The sequence below is a fragment of the Buceros rhinoceros genome, unplaced genomic scaffold (genome assembly GCF_000710305.1).
Source record: "Buceros rhinoceros silvestris isolate BGI_N320 unplaced genomic scaffold, ASM71030v1 scaffold24035, whole genome shotgun sequence".
Taxonomy (NCBI): Eukaryota; Metazoa; Chordata; class Aves; order Bucerotiformes; family Bucerotidae; genus Buceros; species Buceros rhinoceros.
Window position 1 is genome coordinate 27,357 of NW_010411690.1, and position 21,135 is coordinate 48,491.

Sequence of the window (21,135 nt, forward strand, 5' to 3'; positions counted from 1 at the left end):
ACAACCAGTCTGGATAGAAAAGTTTTATTTTTTTTCTTCTCCAGTTTATATTTGCTGAGCATCTGATATTTACTCTAAAAGCTGCCCACATTCATTTTTGTCAGTGAGCCTCTTCTTGCAGACCAGATGACCTCTCAGGCTTCAAGAAGTATCTACATACCCAAAGGAAAAATGACGAAGAATTTGGTTGCATTTGCTTCACTCTTTATTACAGTATGGAGGTTGGCTTTAGTCAGAATATTCTTCCTCTACTTCTTTCACCTTGCAAACTTCAGCTTCAGATTGCAAAGAGGTCTGAGGAATGCAGCTGAATGTTCGAATGCTGTGTGGATCAACTGGTGGCACAAGTGTGAGTGACTCTACGCTTAGTGCATCCGTATTGTCATCTGTTATTAATGATATTGTGGGCTGCTGTGCAGGAATCAGGCTAGGAGACAGGTTTGCTGTTTCTATGTCACTGTTTTTTCCAGCATTCTTGCTAGACTTTGAGACAGCTGAAAGAGTTTCATCAGTCAACAACATTTGACCAGAAATGATCATCTGACCAGAAATGATCATCTGAGGCTGCTCTGGAGCTGAAGCGTCATCTAACAAAAGAAAATACCAAGAAACAATCAATATTCATCTTAGTATGTACATTAAGCCTAGCAGTATGCTATTATTTATGAATATTTAATAATAATTAGGTGGAAAACGCAGTTTGGTGAAGCACTATGCTTACATATTCACTTGTTAGTAATTGGAAATAAATTAAAATATTACGAAGGCATAATATAAAATGCCAGCAGAAATCTGTTCAAACTAGGAACCAGAAAATCCTACACATTTTGCATTAGACTATGCATCAACATCAGAATTATTCCAGAGAGGGAGGGAATTGTGGGGAAGAGTAAGAAAGCCTCTCCAGTACTTGGTATAGACTAAAATGAATAGCCACTCTATACCAGGAAGCTCTTTAGAAACTGGTGTGTGTGTGTGTGTGTGGTGGCATGGGGAAAGAACCTCTGTCTGCATAACTAGTTTTCCCAAAAGGCTTGTTTCTTACAAAAATTTGGAAGTCATTCTCTCATTCTCCAGAGTCACATTTAAGTTATACCTCAACCACAGAAGGTAGAACTACAGGAAGAACAAGAAGGAGAATAATGTGCTTACTGTAACTGAAAGGTACTACAAAACAGGCCTGGTTTTGTACAGGCTTGTCTTACATGATTTTTTTTTTGTGCTCCTAAGGACAGAGTGTACACCACAGATAAAGTTGGGAATAAGCATTAGATACCATAGAAAACTGATGTGCCACTACGCTTTCCCACACAATGGAAAAAACCCCCAGTAGTAACAGCTAAAATCCTAGCTAAGTATCAAGTAAACGGCTCATTTGGCTCAGATGTAGTGAATGGAGGGGATGAGGCAATAGAGCCTTATAGGAACAAGCATGCCCAGAAAAGTCAGGGTTTTTTTCTTTTCAGTCTAGAGTAATAGATGACAGTAAGCAGCAGGTATCCAGCTTCAAGACAGACCATTTTTAGAGCTCTTGTAAGAAACAGCATGTGTTCAAGTGTACAGGCACCTGCAGAAAAGTCTACAAGGCGATGTAGTGAATACAGAAGCTAAGAATTAGGTTCTGTTTTTAACACACAGCGACCTTAAAAATATTTCAGTTTCAATAGGATTCCAATTAATCCTGTAAAAGAACAGAAAGTACGAACATAAGGCAAAGAAAAGAAAAACACAACTGAGAATGGAATGGATATCAGTAGGGTATCAGTGGGATAACAGTTTGGGGTTTTTTTAACCTTTCTGGTGAGATAACCCCAAACAATGGTGTATTCTCACTTCCAAAAACCACTCAGTTTTACTTTTTGCTGAAACCTAAAGCTTCTCACTTTAATAAAACCAAAACCTATAGATTGTAAAAAAGTCTCCTTTTAAATAAAAGGGATATCACTGGTTGTTTTTTTAAAAATAAGGAGAGATTCAAAGTAACTCTGCAGATCATCTTTTTTAGTTGTCAAGAAGCTTTAGTGAGAATGTAGTGACTGATACCGGAGAAAATGATGCCAGACCTGCATGGAAAATGAACTGCTAAAAACACTGAAATAAAACCTTATTTCTCTGAATTCCAAGATAAATGCTAACATTTAAGTATGCACAAAACAGTGTCTCTTTGCAGTGTTTTACTTTCCGAATTTATAAAATCTTAAAAGAATACAAAAATGTTCTTTGACAAGATTATCTTAATTATAGTATGAACATTCACCAAAATTCAGGATTCAGAAACCTGAGGGATTCTTGTAAATGAGGGATTATCAATGGCATTCTGCTCAGGACTGCCATGTATGTGTACTGCAGTTCTGCTATTTCATTTCTGATTCTGCAGTTCATTTCTTCAATCATCCCTACCCCTCTCCCAGCAAAATATTAGAATATGTTCTCAATACTTTCATTTACTGAAATCATGACAGACATACATATTCTTTTGTAACGCTCTATTATCCCCAAAACCTTCCACGTAGGCTCTTAAACCAATGCTTAAGTGACTCCCTTCTTAATGCCACAAAGAAAAGGAAAGTATTCGAAAAAACATCTGGAGTCAACAAGTCCAAACTTTCTATCCAAAAGTCTGACAAAATATTTAGAAAAAAGATCAAGTATAAAAAAAATGTAAAAAGAATATACCCTGTCCAGGATTTTAGCTGCAGTATTTATAAAGAACATAAAACCAGACTATTCTGTTTTCCTCCCACTTTTATTTACTATCGATAGAAGTAAATCTCTCTCCTCTACTTCCAATACTTCATTAGTTACTCTCAGAGATTCACTTCTGTTCCCATATTTAAGGGTAGCAGCGAGAGATTTCTGTAACCCAGCAGGGCATTGCTGCCAAAATGACTAAGTATGTCCAAGCTGCCACTAGTCCCTCTAGGGGCAGATAACAAATACCAGCACACAAAGGGGTGGGAGAGGGAGAGTGTCCAGAAAGGCCAACGGCTCTCACCACTGTTGGGCAGTACGTTATCCCTTCTAGACTAATACTGAACTAAAGATCTTACTCTTCAGTCACATCTGGAAACCACGGCTGTGACAGCAGAACTTACATCTCAGTGACCAAGCTCTCAAATCCATAGGCTTGGCTTGAAACTGAAACTATATGCTTGTGCTAGGTAAGTTTTTAAGCATCATCATCATCTCCCATATCTTTTGGATACAGGAATACAATCCTAAACCACAGATTAAGGAAACTAAATAGGAAACAGAATACAGAGATGCAGCATCTTGGAATGAAAATTTGGTATCTAAGAGGCATTACAATGAAAAACCAGGCCATCCTCTTGATGTGAAAAGTTTTCAGAAATAACACCTGCCAATTAACTGAATACACGGCTTCAAGAAAATAATTACTAATGATTAAATCTTTGAGGCTCAAAATTTCAAGGCCTTTTGAAGACATACTCAATTCAGAGAAGGATCCAAGTTGATAAATATATATTTATGTATGATCTGAATTCTTAAAGTCTCTGAACCTGGAATAAAGAATTGGAAAAAAGATGGACCCTAGCTGACAAAAAAAAGCTCGAGAAGGGATTATTACAAGAATGTCTGTCAAGTCTAGATAGGTACCAAGCTCTTGATTCAAGAGTTTCAAGGTACCCAGTATGTTGCACATAAAAGTACTACCTGGCTTTCAAAATCCCTGAACCCCTAACACTCGTTCCAGTTTTACTTTTGGACAGAAAAAGCAAAAGTAATTTTTACTGGAATAAAATCACCAGTCACTAAGATATGCTTTACTCTTAAATACTAAATAGCTATCAAATAATATGGAAAATAGAATTTCTATTTTCCTCTCCCCAACACCCATGTATTTAAACAAGAGTATTCTGGCAAAAAATATAAGCCAGATCTGCAACAAAACCAGGGAGAGTGAAGTCAGTTTCTTAAAACAGATGTGAAGTTAACATTTGGTTCTTAAAAACACCACTCACATACTCCCAAATTTAAGTACCAAACAAGATTTGAAAACAGGGTGTCATTTTGCAAGTTTTGAGGGTATTACTAGCACTCTCTGGCTGCAGTGCCTTCAGCAACCTTAGATGTTTTTCAGCACTTTTACAATGCTACCAAGATTATCATTACAGCAAAAAAATCCAAACCAAATCACTCAACTTCTGTAATATTACCTTGTTAAGGATGATTATTAGTGAAAGAAGATAGAAAAGAACTGGAAAAGGAAAGAATGATTATCATCTCTAGAGAAGTATCATAAGCTGTACAGCAACCTACTATGAAAGGATAACAAAAATATAAATAACAGGACATTAAGTAAAAAGATGCAAAGTAAATCTATAAAGATGAAAAAGTGTTTATATAAACAGAGTAACACATCTTCATGCCATGAGAATAAAAAAAGAGTTTAATTAGATACAAATTAAAACAGGTTATATAAATAAGAAAGTAGTCTGAAGTGTATTCCATCTTTTTTGCATCCGCCTCACCTCCTCAGGCAATTAGAGGCCACCTGAGTTTGATGATCACAGAAATATTAGGTGATGCCAGCAGAGTCCAAGGACAGTCTTATGCTGAATGCTTGTCCGTTTTACCCGAGTTATAAATAGATTTCTTGCTGCTAGCCAAGTACCGGCATTACTGGCCATTCAGGAGCCTGTGCTTACTAAATTCCACTACAGCCATGGCTGCTCCTGTGCAAATGAAGACATAGCTGCTTTGAAGCTGGAGGCTTGACAGCAGAATTTCCATCTTTGGCAAGAGAGCCAAGAAACACTGGAGAAACTGCAGATAAGGCTTTCAGAAAGAGCTAATTATTGCTTTACAATTCTCCCCCCAAAACCAGTAAAGACAAATATTTATGGTGTTTTCTTCAGTTTCCTACCTCACTGTCACTGCTGTCAGTATGGAAACCAAATACGTTCTATTAACTGTTACAGGCTTTTGAAAGCTTATGGAGGAACCTGCCTGAATTGATATTGCGTGAGTTTCTGTTGCAGCTGCTGCTTGAAGACCTAAACCCAGTGTCCACCGTGACTGTCAGCCTCCGACAGACTAAACACCCGCCGACGTCCTTTCCTGCCAGACCTTACTAGAGGAAAACACAGTGATATATCATACGAAGCCTTTAACAATGACACAAGGAAAGGAAACTGGAATGAAGACAAAGGATAAATGTTAGAGAGGCAACAAGAATAAGTGACAAGGACACATCCACAACTGCTGGTATCTTGAATACAATTCGACGCCACACCAAGAGTCTTTGAAGTTTGTGAAATACTTCTGAAGCTGAAAGCATTCTTTAGAAAAAAGTGAGTTTAACTGGATTTAACTTTTTGCTTACCTACCAGAAAACATTCAGAATACAGTTTGGGCTATGTCTGGCAATACCAACTGCACTTCCGCCGAGGAGGGACTGGCAGGCATTTATTTGCAGTACAACCTACTCACATGCTTTAGAAATTTGAGAGAAGCTATTTATCACAAATTCTGGTGACAGAATTATCCTGATTTCCACTGACCAAAACCTGTAAGAGGTGTAGTACCACGCAGGTGACAATACTTCAATCCTTTCAGCCCTATCATTCTGTGATATGAAACTGAAGCATTAGATTTCCTTTAAAATAAAGACAAACAAGAGTGTTTTAAAAGATAACAGCAGTTCAGATGATGATGCCTGGTGCATAGAAAGTTTCTAAAAAAGAAACTTTCTAGAAATAAAAGTACTTCTTCACCTAGTTAGAAAACTACTAGCATCACAGAACAGATCAAACAACATTTACATTACTGATTACAGAGGGAAGAGACAGGGATCATTTTGCAGACCCCCTATGCTTGATTAATCATCTTCTCCTTGGAATCCATAAATTCTGTTTTACAGACTGGAATCCAATATATTCTCTGCAAAAAGGGACAGCTTTTCATATTTATTTTAGACCTTTTACCATCGTATCTGCCAGAAGTGTGAAATACAAAATAAGTGGCATAGATCAGTGCCTTCTGAAGTCCTCAATATCCACTGCTGCAGTGTAAACATTTTCTTAAGTATTGGAGCCAATTGCATTTTAAAGCTTAAGACATCTTAAAAAGTGACAAAATACAGCATAGATGACATTACACATATATAATTCTAGAAAATTGCTAACTTACAGTAAGAGATCTTCTTTATCTTAATCATTGGCATATAAAAACAAGCACTTTAAAGAAGTGCACGGTTCCAGCAAGTGTAGCCAAGAAGAGACTGTACTCTAAGCTCAGGGGCTTGATGATTAAAATCTGCCTAGCAAGAGAACATTTCCATCTTATGCATAGCAACAATTCAAATGGACACGTTAATTAAAAAAAAAAATCATGTAAATACAAAGGAAAAAAAAAAATCAACCCGATAGTAGCATTTGAGGAGTCTGATAGTGCTTTTTCTCTGTTACTAAGGATTCTGCTTTAAGGGATGACTTCTGCTTTTTCAATTTTAAGGAACTGAGATCTTGTAAAGGGCTAAGATTAATTCCCAAATACTGCAAATGGGGCTGCTGCTAGACTTTAAAATATCTGTGCCATGAAGTATTGTGACAATGATTAAGTAGGATAGCTGATAAACTCAGGAATCAAGAGTTTCTTTTACTCATTGCAAAGTAGTTAATGCAACTATTGTTCTCTTACCACGACTGAAACATGCACTGCAGACATATGATTTTATCTAAGTTCAGTTAACCTCCCTCCTCACAGTAAGACACGGAGTGACTGATGCAGGTAGGAGCGATAGTAAGGTAAAGTATCTTTAGAAAAACCCAAATTAAAATTAATTTTTTTCCTGCGATACATTTTTGAAAGCTCTGTTACTGTTTACTTAATATATAGCTATCCTGTAACATTGTTTTCTCTCACCTAACAGTTATGCCATTTGCCTTTAATTTGTTCTCATCTATTATTGTTTTATGTAAAAGTCAGCGTGTGTGTTCCAAATCTTATTTCCTGAAACACCTCTGTGAAGATTTCAAGTACCATCCCAAATGTATCAAACGGAACAGTTAAAAATCTGTCAATAGACAGAATCTCAGGACACTATAATCACAAGTTTACCGTAGAAACAGCTGTGGTGGTTTAAGATGTTGTTCTTAAGTAAGGTTGTTGAGTTAGTTTCCTTGAAGCCACATACACACCTCCCCTCTGTTGTCTGGCCTTCTTGACTGAATTTCCCGAGCAACCTAGCATGTTCTTCAGGGTCAACCACCTGAGGAGCTGCCAGAACAAATGGGAGCAGGAAGGAGAAAGGGACAGAAAGCACATACGTGTGCTCACATGCGTGTGCTTAAAATGGAGTGGGAAATGAAAAGGGAGATTCAAATGTGACAGATGGTAGCAGCATTCAAGTGCTACCTTGGGGCAGAAAACAGATCTTGGTAACTGCTTGATGTCCATCAGCTACTTGTAACTTCCTCCTTGAAGCAGCCACTTCACATCATGCAAGCCGCCTTTTCTGCTTCACCAGAGTAAGGCAGTTTAGTTTCAGCTGTCCTCAACAGGTTAAGGGAAAATCACCTTGTTTTATAGTGGATGAATACCAAAAATTGTTTCTGTAACTCAGCTGAGTGGTCAGTAAGACCTGATGTAACACAGACAGTGGTCAAGATACTAACACTTATTTCAGCAGTGTACTTCTGTTCACGCAGAAGCCCACGGAACAGCTATCTGAACATACCAAACAATCTCCTTCATGGTCATGCTTCTAGCAACAGTTTCCAGTATAGATCACAATTACAGGTAAATACTGAAAAAAGGAGAACATTCATGAGATCATTCGTTACAAACTTGGGGTAAACTGCTCAAATCAGTTAATGCAGAAACACTGTTCCCATGGATAGACAATAGTATTGATCTGACACTGAAGATTAGCAAACTGGTAAACAAAGTCCCTTGGGTTGGGGAAAACCCTCCCTACGCCCCCAGTGCACAAAGACACAGCTCCAGGGATTTCAGAATCCTCTCTAGTCTATACTAATGACCTTGAGACACTGTCAGTCACTCAGCTATAACTGTTTAATACATGTTCATCATTGGCTGCAACTACATTAGCAGTTTGGTTCAGACCAATAGAGCAGCTTTGAAGAATGATGTGCACACACTGTTTTAGTCTGATTATAGGAAGAGTTCCTGTGCAGTAACGAGATTCTTTCACAAGGAAACCAAACTATAGGATATGCTGCAACTATGCACCAAATATACTTCAAATATTAATAGCGACCTATGTCTTAACTAATAATTGGTCCTTCAGACAATCACACACATGGCAGGAATGTCTGGTCCTAAAGGTCAGAGTAGATATAGCCCAGAGCAAAAATCCACAAGCCACATGCAGATTAGATGCATGTACCTCAGTACCAACTGCTCATTGTCCTACTGCACCAAATTACCTGCTCATGCACGTATGGTCACTATCTTCCTCCTTGTAACTGCTCTCCAAGCAGAGCTAGCAGAACAAAATCCAGGAGCTAGGCTCACAAGTTATTCCCACGGCGGGTTAATGCAAGCTGCTGACTTGGAACTGAAGGAACTGATGCTGATCTTGCATTCATTTCCACTGATTTTGCTGAAGGTTACTATGCTCACAGTGGCAGGGTACAGAATCGTACCCTCACAACTACATCTGCTAAAGCATCTACATCAGTGCACCTAGACCCTGTGCCAAACACCAAAACCCACCCAAAGACTGTTTTCCTGCATGACGACATTGCGTTTTGAACACACTGTGTGATTATGCCACAGCAAAGGTCATACTAAGTGTGCACAGTTCATGCAACCCAACTGGTGAAGTACAGACTGAAACCGGGCATTTTAAAATACCCTTTCCTCTGTGCTTTGGTTTGGGGGTTTTTCTGTTTGTGTTTGGGGGAGACTAGGGTTTGTTTGGAACTTTTTGCTATTTTTATTTTTTTTTTAATTGAAACCAACTAGCATCTCCTGCCATGAGGCTTTTTAAATTGCAGGGAAAATAAACAGAATTTTATGTTATACAAATGCCAACATCCTGTCTAAGTAGATTTTAAATTTGTTAACTACAGTCTATGATTATTCTTCAACAAGGCACTATCTTTTAATGCTAGGGAAGGAATTATGCACTCTGGATCTACTCAGTTTTTCATAGAAGTCAGACTACCTGCACTTGAAAGACCTCAGTTTGAAACATGTAGTATAAACTTGCCTGGTATTTCTGTGAACCAACATGTCACTTAAAGAAACAAAAATAATTTAGGTTTTTTATTTTCACTTCCTTTACCACAGTTTTCTCTTAGCCACCATTACCAAGAACTTGTAGTTGCATTTCACTTCCTGATCACAGAGGATTCACAGCAAAGGACATCATAGTTGACCCTTTTTACACTGCTAAGGAGAAACATATAGTCGAACAAATGTTTTCTTGGAGTGCCAATCTATACTGAGACTTTTGACAAATGATAAAACTTCTCTGTGTATTCACCGCATATTATCTAAGGCCATCAAGAGCCTGGTAACAGCAATCACTTACCAACAGAGAAAACAAAATTAGGTCCTTCCAAGGTTTTGAATAGATTGCGTATAGAAAAATATTCCAAATTTTACTCTGGAATTGTACTGCAGAAATACTTTTACTGTATGTTTACTATATGTTTACTATATGCCTTTCACAGTAACAGATGCTTTTTAATCCAGAGTCTGGGCGCTAGAATGATTTACATATCATTCATAAACTTCATAAGCAGCCTTTGCTTGCCCTCTCCACCACTATTTCTTGCAGGGATAGTCACTTTGCACATATTAAATACAGTGATCTCCTGACACAGTTCAGTGAAACCTACAAATCTGTAACTGCCTAACAAAGATTGCATCCTTCCCTGAGGACTGAAAAAAAGTTTAGATCTACAGGAGACTTCTCAACAAAGGCAAACCAGTGTCTTAGAAAGGGGAATCAGAACAACCACTTCAAGGAGTGATCAACCTTGCCAGTCACTGTTAAAACGAGGGGGCTATTTGAAAAGGTCTTGAAAATCAAGTTACCTGTATTGTTTTATAGCCAATAGGTGGAGTAGGTCAGTTCTAGCATGAAAGCATTTCAGTATGCACCCTTCAGGACTTATTTCTTGTTCAGCCTCCAGCTTGGAGCTTTACCTCAGAGAACATACACCATTACAAGATTCTCTACAAATACTACACAAAGTAAGGAGGAATGAAGGCATTCTAATGCAACAAGTTGCCCCAGTATCAACATACTCTCTAAATAAACCAACACAAACACAGGTAGCTACATTTATGAAAGCTATACTGTTAGTCTATTTATACAGCAGCTTTTTCTGCACCAATGAAACAGCCGCCTCAAATGCAGTTGTGTTCACAGTATTAGCATCCTAAATAACTATTTTCAAATACTTCATATTTGGCCCACTGTTAGAAATTAACATCATTATCAGATAAACATACAAAGAGAAATGTCACCCAGTTCAAAGAAAATACTTCGTGCAGAGATCAGGTTATCCACTACAGTGCAAGGCTAACAGTTTACATTACAAGTTTCTCCAAAGCAATACTTCAGCTAAAAAAAAACCAACAAAAAACCGAATGGCATTTAAAATTGTATGTGCTAGGAGACAAGTCAGACAAGCAGGACATTATTTCCTTAGTACTTAAAATCACTGCTGAAAGTTGCCAAGAATTTATTAGAATTCCAGAAATCTGAAGAGGTCATTAAAATCTGCACCACGATTTACTTAAACTAGTTTAGCTGAATGATCAAGTGATCTAAAACCATATAGTGCTACTGTTTTTAACCCAATAACATAGTAACTTAATTTTATAATAAGGTAGATCCCTTAGTGTCTAGGCTGAAAATTGCGATTTAATACCTGCTGGGCTCTGTGCAGCAGAAGGGGTGGATGTTGAGCTCACAGTCACGGAGTCACAACGCCCTGTACTCCCACTACCACTGGAAGGTGATGGTGATGAGAGTGGCGATGGATTGTGCTGATTTATACACTGGGCTACAGCAAAGCCTGCAAAACAGGACAATGAGGTTTACAAGTTAGTAATTCGCATGAAAGAGTTAACGCATATGAAGAAATTCAGAAAGAGCAAGAGCAAACAGTGGATCAAAGTGGATCTAATTTCACGTAGTGACCCGAAGGATGCACCCTCTCCCACCTTCATCTCGCATTCTGACTCATCAGGCTTCCATCTTACTACATGCTACAAATGCTGATCAATGAACAAGAAGTAGAGGTTACAGGATTCAAAACATTTTAAAATTTAAGATCTTTCACAACAGCAAAAATATGGTAAAACTCTTCAGGTTTTGATATGTTCATTAAATTAATGGGTCACAGACCTTAACATGATAAGGAAAATGGTTATGTCAAAAGTGAACAAAATACCCTCGCAGACAGAAAGCCTGCAGAGATAAATTCAGAAATGTTTAATCAATCAAATCAAATCCTGGCACTGGATTTCAGCTGCCTTCTCACAAGTCAAACTTTTTCCAGTCTGAAAATTAGTAAGTTTTATGCAGTGTCTGACAGCACTTTTAAAATAAGTCTTCTGGCTTTCAGTCTAATACTTCCCCTAATTCTTTACTTTGTAGCATCCTCTTCTCTCCTAACTATCTCACATTCATTCCTTTCCCCTTCCTCTGCAACCCTCTCCTTTAATCTTCAATATGCCTTAAAAACACAACACTCAAATAACCAATCAAAAAAACCAATCCTAATTTTAGTTCCTCCCTGTCTCACATACAATGATTTAGACACTTTCTCTTTCAAGATGCAATTTCAGAAAGTATCGAGGACCTGCAGCACATGGAAATCCACTGGAAATAGGCAATTTGGGAAAGAGGCACAAGGAAGAAATTCAAAACCCTGGTTTCTCAAACCCAGCATCTCAGACCTGAATAATGTGAGAATGAGGTACTTGGCAATACTTCATTTCATCGATTTATTCAATATGAGAAGCCATGAGTACACAGGATCTACATCGTGCAGTCACTGAGTAATAACAGTATACTGAATCAGAAAGTAAACAATAGTTATTCCATGTATGTTGCGCCAAATATTTGTGCAGAAACACGCTATGAGCCAAAAGACAACCGAAAGGCATCCTTTAGGTTACTGGGGGATGTGTTATGTTGCCATTTCATCGTATCCTACTTAAACAGGTGCCCACAAAGGCGTCTACAGTAAGTCCGGCAACACTGCAAACACATGCTCAACATTTGTAAGTAAGCAATTAGTAAATTTTTCTTCCATGAGTGAGAATGATTGTAAGGTAACTTCGTACAAAACAGGTATTACATTAAAAACTTACATGACATAACTAGCTTGTCTTAGTGAACACCCTCATTTTTCATATTTCCTTACGGCAATGTGGCTGGTTGACACAATTCACTTGTGACAATTTCAAATTAAATTTAATACTGAACTTCAGACATTCACAGATTATAAATGCCAAACGTACACACTTGACAAATATTTCACCTCAACTAAAGAGAAACACAAGAGTATCTTTAGAAGAGTCAGAACACTTCAGGCTTGTAAGAACATAGTGTCTATTTGAGAAGATAAACTGTAATATGGAGAAAAGAAATAAAACAAACAAAACCCACACTTGGTGTTTCCAAAGAATGGTACTTCAACAAAGGTGGGTTTTTTTATTTTCTTAAGTAGTGACATTCTGTTATATCTGACAAATACATTTCTTTTGTTGTCCAAAACATCTTGTGTTTTCCAGCTATTTTTAAGACTTAAAGGTCATATTTTCATTCAACAACAAAAAGAGCTTATCGCTGCTGGAACAAAAGTAAGCAAGCACGCTCTGGCTTTCAGAAGACTTCCAGCTGAGAAAGTCAGTGCACTTAACTCTTGCAACAACCCTGTCAGATTATCAGAAATAAGTTGTTCCGTGACACTATAAAAGGTTCAGGCTTGACAAGAAGTTTGCTTCGCACAAAACCTATAGTGTGCAATACCAAGACTTGCAGTGAAAATACTCCAGTTCTGAAAAATTTCAGAAGCTATTTTCACACATTCACTTGATCTCCATATACTGAAGACCCCTGCTTTGGGATGACCTGCTAACTCCTCATGATTAAGCTGTTTGAATGAGTCAGGGTATCTCCCATGATACTAAAACCAGTTGTTTTCCCTCTTTGCTCTGATTTTTCAGCTGATTTTTAACTTACAGTTTTATCTCATAGTTTTGTTGTAACAGAAGTCAATGATTTGATCTTGAATATAAAAATATAGAAGAATCTAAACCTTAAAGGTCTAGCATCTACTAGCACAGTAGCATTCTTCTAAAATACTGTGGAATTACCTGCTAGAATTTATAACGTGCTCTGAGAGAAAAGTTTATGAAGTGCCTTTCCCACACAAGTCCAGTTAAATCAGCAACCACTGCACTATTCATACTTCCTTGATCTCTTGATCTCTAGAAGATTACACCCTTCTCGTGGTTCTCAGGAACATTCCTCACAACTACAGCAATTCCTCTATTTTATTAGTAAGGCTTCCCTTTGCAGACACTCCTCCTAGTACTTGGAAGCTTCTAGTCACCTCTTCAGGCTTTCATAGTGAGCTGCTTTTCAAAAGTTGAAGCACTTCTTAGAGCAAAAGAAGTATCTTCAATACAGGCTGTATGTCAGGTGTTGTACGCAACTCAGCTGCTTCTGCAGCCCTCCTCACTCTCCCTTGGGAAGGCATTAATGCAAAAGTTTATTTTTTTTATTCACAGCCCCCTCAATTACTGGCAGCCCCCTCAATTATTGGAAGTAGCCATGACACGCACTACGAAACACCTAACGACATACTACTTGTTGCCTTCACTGCATAGGGAATGTTGAAAAGGAAAGTATCTGACAATCGGGTGCGAGAGAAAGCTAATGCACCACACAATTCTTTACTCTTGTATATGGGGAATCTCCGATGGCACTGTACAGATGATTCACTCATTACAGAGAATCTCCTTCATGGGGAATTTGCTAACGCCAAGCAGCTGGCAGCCAGTCAAAACTATCGAAATGGGTTTGTTACAAGAATCACATATGAAAGCTTTATAAGGCATGACAAGTCAGAACAATGCAGTTAGCGGCAACACATACTGACAAGGGAAAGAAACAGAAGGGATGAAGAAAGGAAGTGTCCCAGTTTAGAAAAAAATCCAGTTTTTCCTGTTTGGTTCTTCTGTTTTAAGATGACCAACCGTGACCATTTACGCTTGCACATCTTGTCGGTTGTGAAAACTTTGGCGGATGTTCTCCACCCCTTTAAAAGCTGTGCGGGTACCAAGCTTGCCCAGTCTTGCATTTCTGGGGCTGGTGGCTCGAACCTCCAGACGGACTTGCGGGCTCTGTTTCTCCTGATCGGCTTCAGACCTGCCTCACCATTTTGCTAGCAAGCAACTTTGTCTCTGCCTTTTTTGGTTGATCAGCTCCAGCCGTCTCTGCTCAGGATCCTCGCCGCTGCAGCTCCGTGTGCACGGAACGGACCCTCACCACTGTCCCTGTGCTGTACGGAACTGCCTTCCCTGCTGCTGCCGGTTCTGCCACCGGTGTGCTCCAGAGCTGCAGTTCCTTTGCTGCCGTTTTCTTTAATGCCCACGACTCGATGGCTCGGCTCGGCTCCTGCTTCCACGTGGCAGCGCAGTGTTTGTTCCAGCCGTTGCAGTTTTGCTCTGCTTGCACGAAACTGCCAACCACATGGCTGCTGCCATTTTGGAAACTGCCCGGTACTGTTTATTTTTCCTTTTGCTTTTGTTTTCTAACCGCATTTAACCATCACTAAATCAATCCCAATCAAACCTGTTAATACTTTATTCATTCTTCTGTACGTAATATTTTTCTAGTATTATTGAACTTGTTTTAGTTTCCCAAACTTCAGAGGTCTCACAAAGTTTTCTTTCTTTCTTATCTCTGCTTTTAACCCTTTCTTTCCCTGAGTGAGAGAGAGGTTGATTAGAGAAGAAAGAACACGTCCCCATGACTGGCATACCTCGGCCAACGGGTGACAGGAAGACACAGAGAAAAGCCAACAAACATCAGTCCTGTTAATCATCTGACTTAATCTGCTGTCCTACCTCTTACCCTCTACCTTCCATACTTATGAACTAGACTCAAAACCATTTGCAGAAACACAATGCTGTCTGAATTGCTGTAGTACTTGCATCATAGTTTTAGATGGGCGAATGCCACCTCTGCCAAGCTTTTCTCTGAAGTTCCAATTCATTATGTCTGAGACAAACACCGCTGGAAAGAATTCAATAGTCACCATGGCAGTAGACATGTATTTTAGTTAAAAACAGTTTCAGCAGCTAATTATTCCATAAATGTAAATAAATGCATGTATTTTATTTCAGAAACCAAACTGATTAATTTATCTAAATGATTGCAGAAAATGAAACTGAGGTTACAGTGACACCCGATAGTTTGCAAAACGCTAGCCACAAACAAAAATACGGGAAAGACTTCTATAGCACTCAAGGCACTGATACATACAGTTTTTAACATAGCAAATGTGCACTAGTTTTCTTGTATATGCTTTTTATTTTGAATTACCAGTTAGAATGGGAAACAAGGAATAACTAATGGACTTGTGACCACAGCAGTGAGGCAAAGCCATCTGTTACAGTGAGCAAAACTTGCTTTTGGAACAGTTACTAAAGCCATTGGTGTAGAAGCGCTCACAGCAATATATTTTGTTTCCCTTACAGCGCTGGAAAATTTCTACCCATCCAAGGGACTCTATATCCATGAAAGGTTTGTGAAAAAGTAAGCAGAAAGAGTTAACAAGGTCAAAAAAGCTGGCCTGATTCAGGAAGACTGCCTGCCTAAAGGCTCTGCAGAACAGCGCTCATGGATTCCTGTCCTTTCACTGAATCATCTGCTTGCAAATGATCTTAACATATTTTCTCTCCAAATATAACTGCAGAGGGAAGGATTTTAAGTGTGCCACTGGAAGGTAATTGGGATAGGAGGGAATGTTAAGTCTAAATTATTGAAAATACTGTAACTGGGAAACTACTGACGAAGAAGAAATATTCTAACCAGCAAATTCCTTCAGGAAATATCTGCAAAGAAAAGGTGAGCAGAATTAATCACAGCTACAGGAAGTAAAATAACACTCATAAGGTTCTGGGGGTGAACGTGTTACTACTTTATGGCTCATGGCTCAAGTCGTAATAGAGGTCAGTTACACAAACAAGAACATTTCCGTTCCAGTAGTCTTGATTCTGCTACAACGTAACTTTCTATTTAAGACTCGGTAAGGTATTACTGTAAAGAGGTACCCTGCCAGTTCTTTGCAGCAAACTTTCATACCAAAACCTGAAATAGCTTCTCAGCTTTTCTTTAAAGGAACTTTTTAAGCAATTAAGGAAAATCTCTCTTAAATTGGAGATAACCTTCCTACTGTCTTATAAATGATTTTGTGTGAAAGAAAGCCTGAACTGTCTGATCTCCCAAGAATAAAATTTGAAGGTGAGAAGAGGAGGAAGGGGTGGTGGCGGCAGAGAACAGGACAAACAAGACAAAAAAAAAGAAAAAAGGGCCTGAGAAGTAGAAATAAAATCTTGGCCAAGAAAGCAGAAATTGCTTTCTCATTGTAAACCATATTTTCATTACTTCAAGTCTATTTTTTTTGTATTCTGAATTCTTTCTGTTCTGTTAACCAAATTAACAGACTACATGAGTTTTGCAGAACTCCTTAAACACCACTTAAAGTTGTAGACTTAAGAAATTTAACTGCAACTTGTTCAATAATTATTTTTAAAGGCACAAAATCTTTAAGTAAAAACCAGTCCAAGCCTGATTAAAAGATAAACAGATTCCTATGAAAGTCACTCAGAACTAGGAAACCTCATTCATTCATGAGTGAAGATAAGCGTAGAAGGAAGAGGCATTTGATATTTATTTTGTAATCAGATGTAGAACAACAGTTTAACCCATTCTTATTATATTACTGGCTTTCATGTTCTAAGCCTGCTTTCTCATTCTTGATATCAAATAAAAGCTTCAAAATACTTTTTCCTCTTGCACCACCCCATTAAAAAAAAAGAAAGAATTAGTAAATGAAGTCACTTGTTATGAACACAAGTGCACTCTTCTTAGAAAAGGCTGATTCTAAAACAGTAACACTGGCATCTTTTCAACCACACCTTCTCCATGGAAGTCATGTCAAGTAAGGAAATACATTCCTATTATATAACTTGTCTTTTTGAAAAACCTGACCAGTAACGGAAATGCTTTTATGATTTGTGTTCCCCAGACTCAGCACTCAGGCGAGGTGAGCTCCAATTTCGTCCTAAGGCAGTAGAACTTCGCTTGAAGTAGGACATTTGAATTATGAGTCACATTTAAAGAGAAATGCTGAGTTTTGTGAAACAATTGGCAGCTGGTGGTAACAAGATGGCATCTTTTTGTATAATAGGGCAAAATGAAGCACTTTCATGAAGTATGAGATTCAACTTTAAAAAGACTCAACCAAAATGAGAGAAGTTCACAATCTGGAGAAAAACCTCTGCAGAGCAGTCAGTTTGTGAATAGACAGTAAGGAGCAAAAGAGCAAAGATTTCTTCAATCCCAATGCCAAGCTAACGTTTTAGACACAGCTGTGGCCCTTTCCTGTCTTGCTGGCTCTAAGGTAAATAAAGCAGTGCACAGTACCCCAGCTTATTTTACAAACTGGAGAGAGATCGTAATCAAATTAAAGAGGACTATGCACAACTGACAGATGTGTGGCATAAATACAGAGTATGTGAAACATGATTTAAACTAACTCAATTCGTAAAGAAAGGCGAAGTACTAAGGCACTTTCAGTGTATTTTCAGAAACTGCCCACAGGTGTATTGCTCACAACATACCTGGAATACACACCCAGGTATTGTTTCTCCAGGAGTAAATTTTTCCATAAGCTCATCCTGGAGTTGTGTGTTCAGAAACATTGCTTATACAAGTTATCGTTCAGTTTTTGCAGATACAAATCACAAAGCAAAAATTGCTGGGTAATGAATGTTATTCTTACCTGGAACTTTGTCAACAGATGCAAAAACAGAGCGTTGCACGGTAGGATCACTGCTACCACGTCGCGACTGATCATAAAATCTAAATGGAAGGTGTTGGGCTGCAGTTGCAGAGCTGTGTCCAAAACCCATAACAACTTCAGTTGAAGGCTGAACAGGAAGATCCAGGAGAGCTATGTTTAATCACAGTTGATAAGGAAGAACAGGAGAAAATAAATTTCGCGGTTTGCTCAGCATTTTAATACTAAACCAGATTGTTTAACTTAACTTGCCTTGGACAATCCAAGTAACTGAGACAGCTGGGATGCTTTCTCATTTGCCCACCTATTCTCCTTGTATTTCAGAGTTTCCCTACTCACCAGTTCATTCAGTTTACTGGTAAGCTTAAATTTCTTCTCCACTCACTTAATATTCAAATAATATTTTAACCACACTTTGCTATTTATTCAAATTAACTCCCTCCGTCCTATCTTCACATGCATTTCCTTCAAGCAAAGAAATCTAGCTGCTGATATTCCACTTAACGTTTTGAATTGCTCATCATAACCACATTCAAGCATTAAGCATCATCATCAATGCCATCAGGAGATCATCCAACTCAGGACTTGAGCAAGCTGAGCTCTAATTTAATCCTAAGGCAGTAGAACACCTAGGCAGGGCATCTGAACTTTGAATCACTAATCACATTTAAAGAGAAAAGCTGAGTTTTGTAGATGATTGGTAGCGGTAACAAGACATGATTCCTTCTTTCTCATCCTTTCTTTGATATTATTAAGTATGAAAACACTCATTTTACTCCAATAAAAACTATTTCTTGAAAATGAGACAGTGGTTTACAGTTTTCTGGACACAACAATTCTTAGGTATTTCTAACACACCCTTATGTTACAGAGTGACTTGCTATGACATATAAGTCTTGTTTCTCAGTATTGTTTCAAAATAACCATTCACCTGCTATTCTCTGCATTTTCATACGCCGAGCTTGGATACGGCCTTTTGCAAGACGTTGTTTTGCAATAATGCAGCGAATGTGATCAGAAAAAATAAATGTAGCTTGAAGGATAGGAAAGGGCTTAGAATGAGGACTTGAGGCAGGCTTATGAATTATTATGTTCAGAGCTCTACTATCATCCTCTACTCCCGTCACCTGCATATCCTAAAAAGAAACAGAAGGCAAGTAGCTAATGAAAAAATTAGCATTTTTAAGCTACAGATTAAATATCAACATTAGAAGAAAACCCTACGAATGCTACACTAAAATTCCTAAAAAAGGAAACAGTTTCCATGTTAAAAAAGGACTATGCAAGTCATACAATCTTGGATTTACTTCTTCAGAAATTGGTACTCATAGAGATGAAGCCAGTCTGAATTTCAGTTAAGTTATCTGAGCATATCGAATTGTCAGGAAATGCAAACAATATTGGCTAAGGCAAGAAAGAGACATAAATAAGCGAAACTTCTTAGAGCTTTTGAAATCAATTAGATAAGCGCAACTCATTTTGAAGTTACAACCTGTCACCTTCCCATGTAGGAAAGTTCACTACTGTGCCACTTAAGGAAAGTACTTAGGACTCAATCGTCTACAATTTCAGTGTTCAACTGAACATATAATGGGGAAGTTACCTCATTTTCAGGAGTGCTATTTCAAGTTAGTTAAACTTCTTCACAAAACGATAGTTTAAAAGACAGGAACTAGAAAAGAGACTAGTAACAAAAGAATCAAGTAAACATAGTACAGACCTTAAATACATAAGCCAATATCGGTATTACAATTTATCCAACATAAATGTAGATATTCAGCTGAGAAAAAAATAAACCACCCGGATTAAAACTTCTCTTACCTGCAAAAGGCCTGCAAACTTAACTACTCCCCACCCAAGTCTGGCAACATCGGGCTCAACCAAACTCATCTGGTAAATATCCACAGCCAGGAATCTTTGAACTTGACCCCCATCCTTTGTTATGACTGTACAAGCAATGAGATCACTGTTATCTGAAAGAAGGAAAGAAGAAAAAAGTTACATAGCTACTGAAGTTAAGGATTCTAGAATTTTATTATTTTATGTAACATAAAACATTAATGTGTAAAAGTTTAATAATCTTTACAACACATTTTCAAGTAACTCAAGGTTGTGAGTTTTTTATTAAATACATATTTAGCATTTCCTTATCATATTCAGCATTTCCTTATCATATTCATAGTTATACAGAAAGGGCAAGATATATTTTAACAACAGTGGTTCAGGTACTCACAAATTACATCCAAGATGGGTATTACTTGCACTTTACTTTCTAGTACCACCTTCATTACCCTGTAGTATAAAAGGTCACTTCATATCAGAGGTGGAATTGCAACAGTGTTGATTTCTCTCACTAAGTGGAAGTCTGATAATGCCTTGTTGAAAGACCACAGATACGGACCAACAGCGCTGCAGGCAATTACATCTACCTCATTATGAGCTTAGGCTCCATTCTGACCCAAATTACATTTCTACAGGTCTGATACCTGACTATTCTGACTGTTGGAAGCCTTTCAACTTCAAGACTATATGGACTTTCCAGGTAAACTGTATCAAGTTTTGCCAATATTTGTTAAATGAAGTGACTTTTTTTTTTACTCCCTATCCAAAAATGTTTTTGACACCCTTTGTTTTGCCCATGTTGTTGAAGAGTTTAAAATTAATTACTTCTCTTATTCCTCACAACAAACAGCCCTCTTTCAGAGAGGCTCAGAATTACTTTCTCACATGTGTGTCACCTCTCTTTTGTCCAGCATCTCAGTTCACAGATTAGTTCCTCCTCTTGGTCAGGACAGGATGTCACTACCCTTCTTGAGCAGGGGAGCACTGTTCCCATCAGGAACAGAAGAGAGCAAGAATAACTGCTAAGAGTGTTCTTGCAAGAAATACTAATCACCTTAAAAGAAGAAGAATTCTTTACTGAATTTGTCACCAGCTGTTTCAGATAAAGAAATAGTTGTCAAAGACAGTTTTAATGCTAAAGACTTCTTTTATAAAAGAAAAAAGACTATGTCAAGATCTACTGAACAAAAAGGAAGATTCAGGAAAAAGGCAAAGAGGTTTAAGACGACCTGGGAAAGAG

General features: G+C 38.1%; 1 protein-coding gene across 1 annotated transcript in view; it reads right to left on the bottom strand.

Moving 5' to 3' along the window:
• Positions 1-381: 381 nt before the first annotated feature.
• Positions 382-21,135, bottom strand: part of CLEC16A (C-type lectin domain family 16, member A) — a 53,351-nt gene continuing 32,597 nt past the window's right edge. Inside the window, exons 19-24 of the mRNA XM_010136100.1 lie at positions 19,875-20,026; positions 18,985-19,189; positions 18,036-18,206; positions 10,878-11,024; positions 4,972-5,095; positions 382-587 (exon numbers count right to left, since the gene is read on the bottom strand). Of these exons, the coding sequence (XP_010134402.1) occupies positions 5,019-5,095; positions 10,878-11,024; positions 18,036-18,206; positions 18,985-19,189; positions 19,875-20,026 (752 nt within the window). The 3' untranslated portion in view covers positions 382-587; positions 4,972-5,018. The remainder of the gene's footprint in view (positions 588-4,971; positions 5,096-10,877; positions 11,025-18,035; positions 18,207-18,984; positions 19,190-19,874; positions 20,027-21,135) is intronic.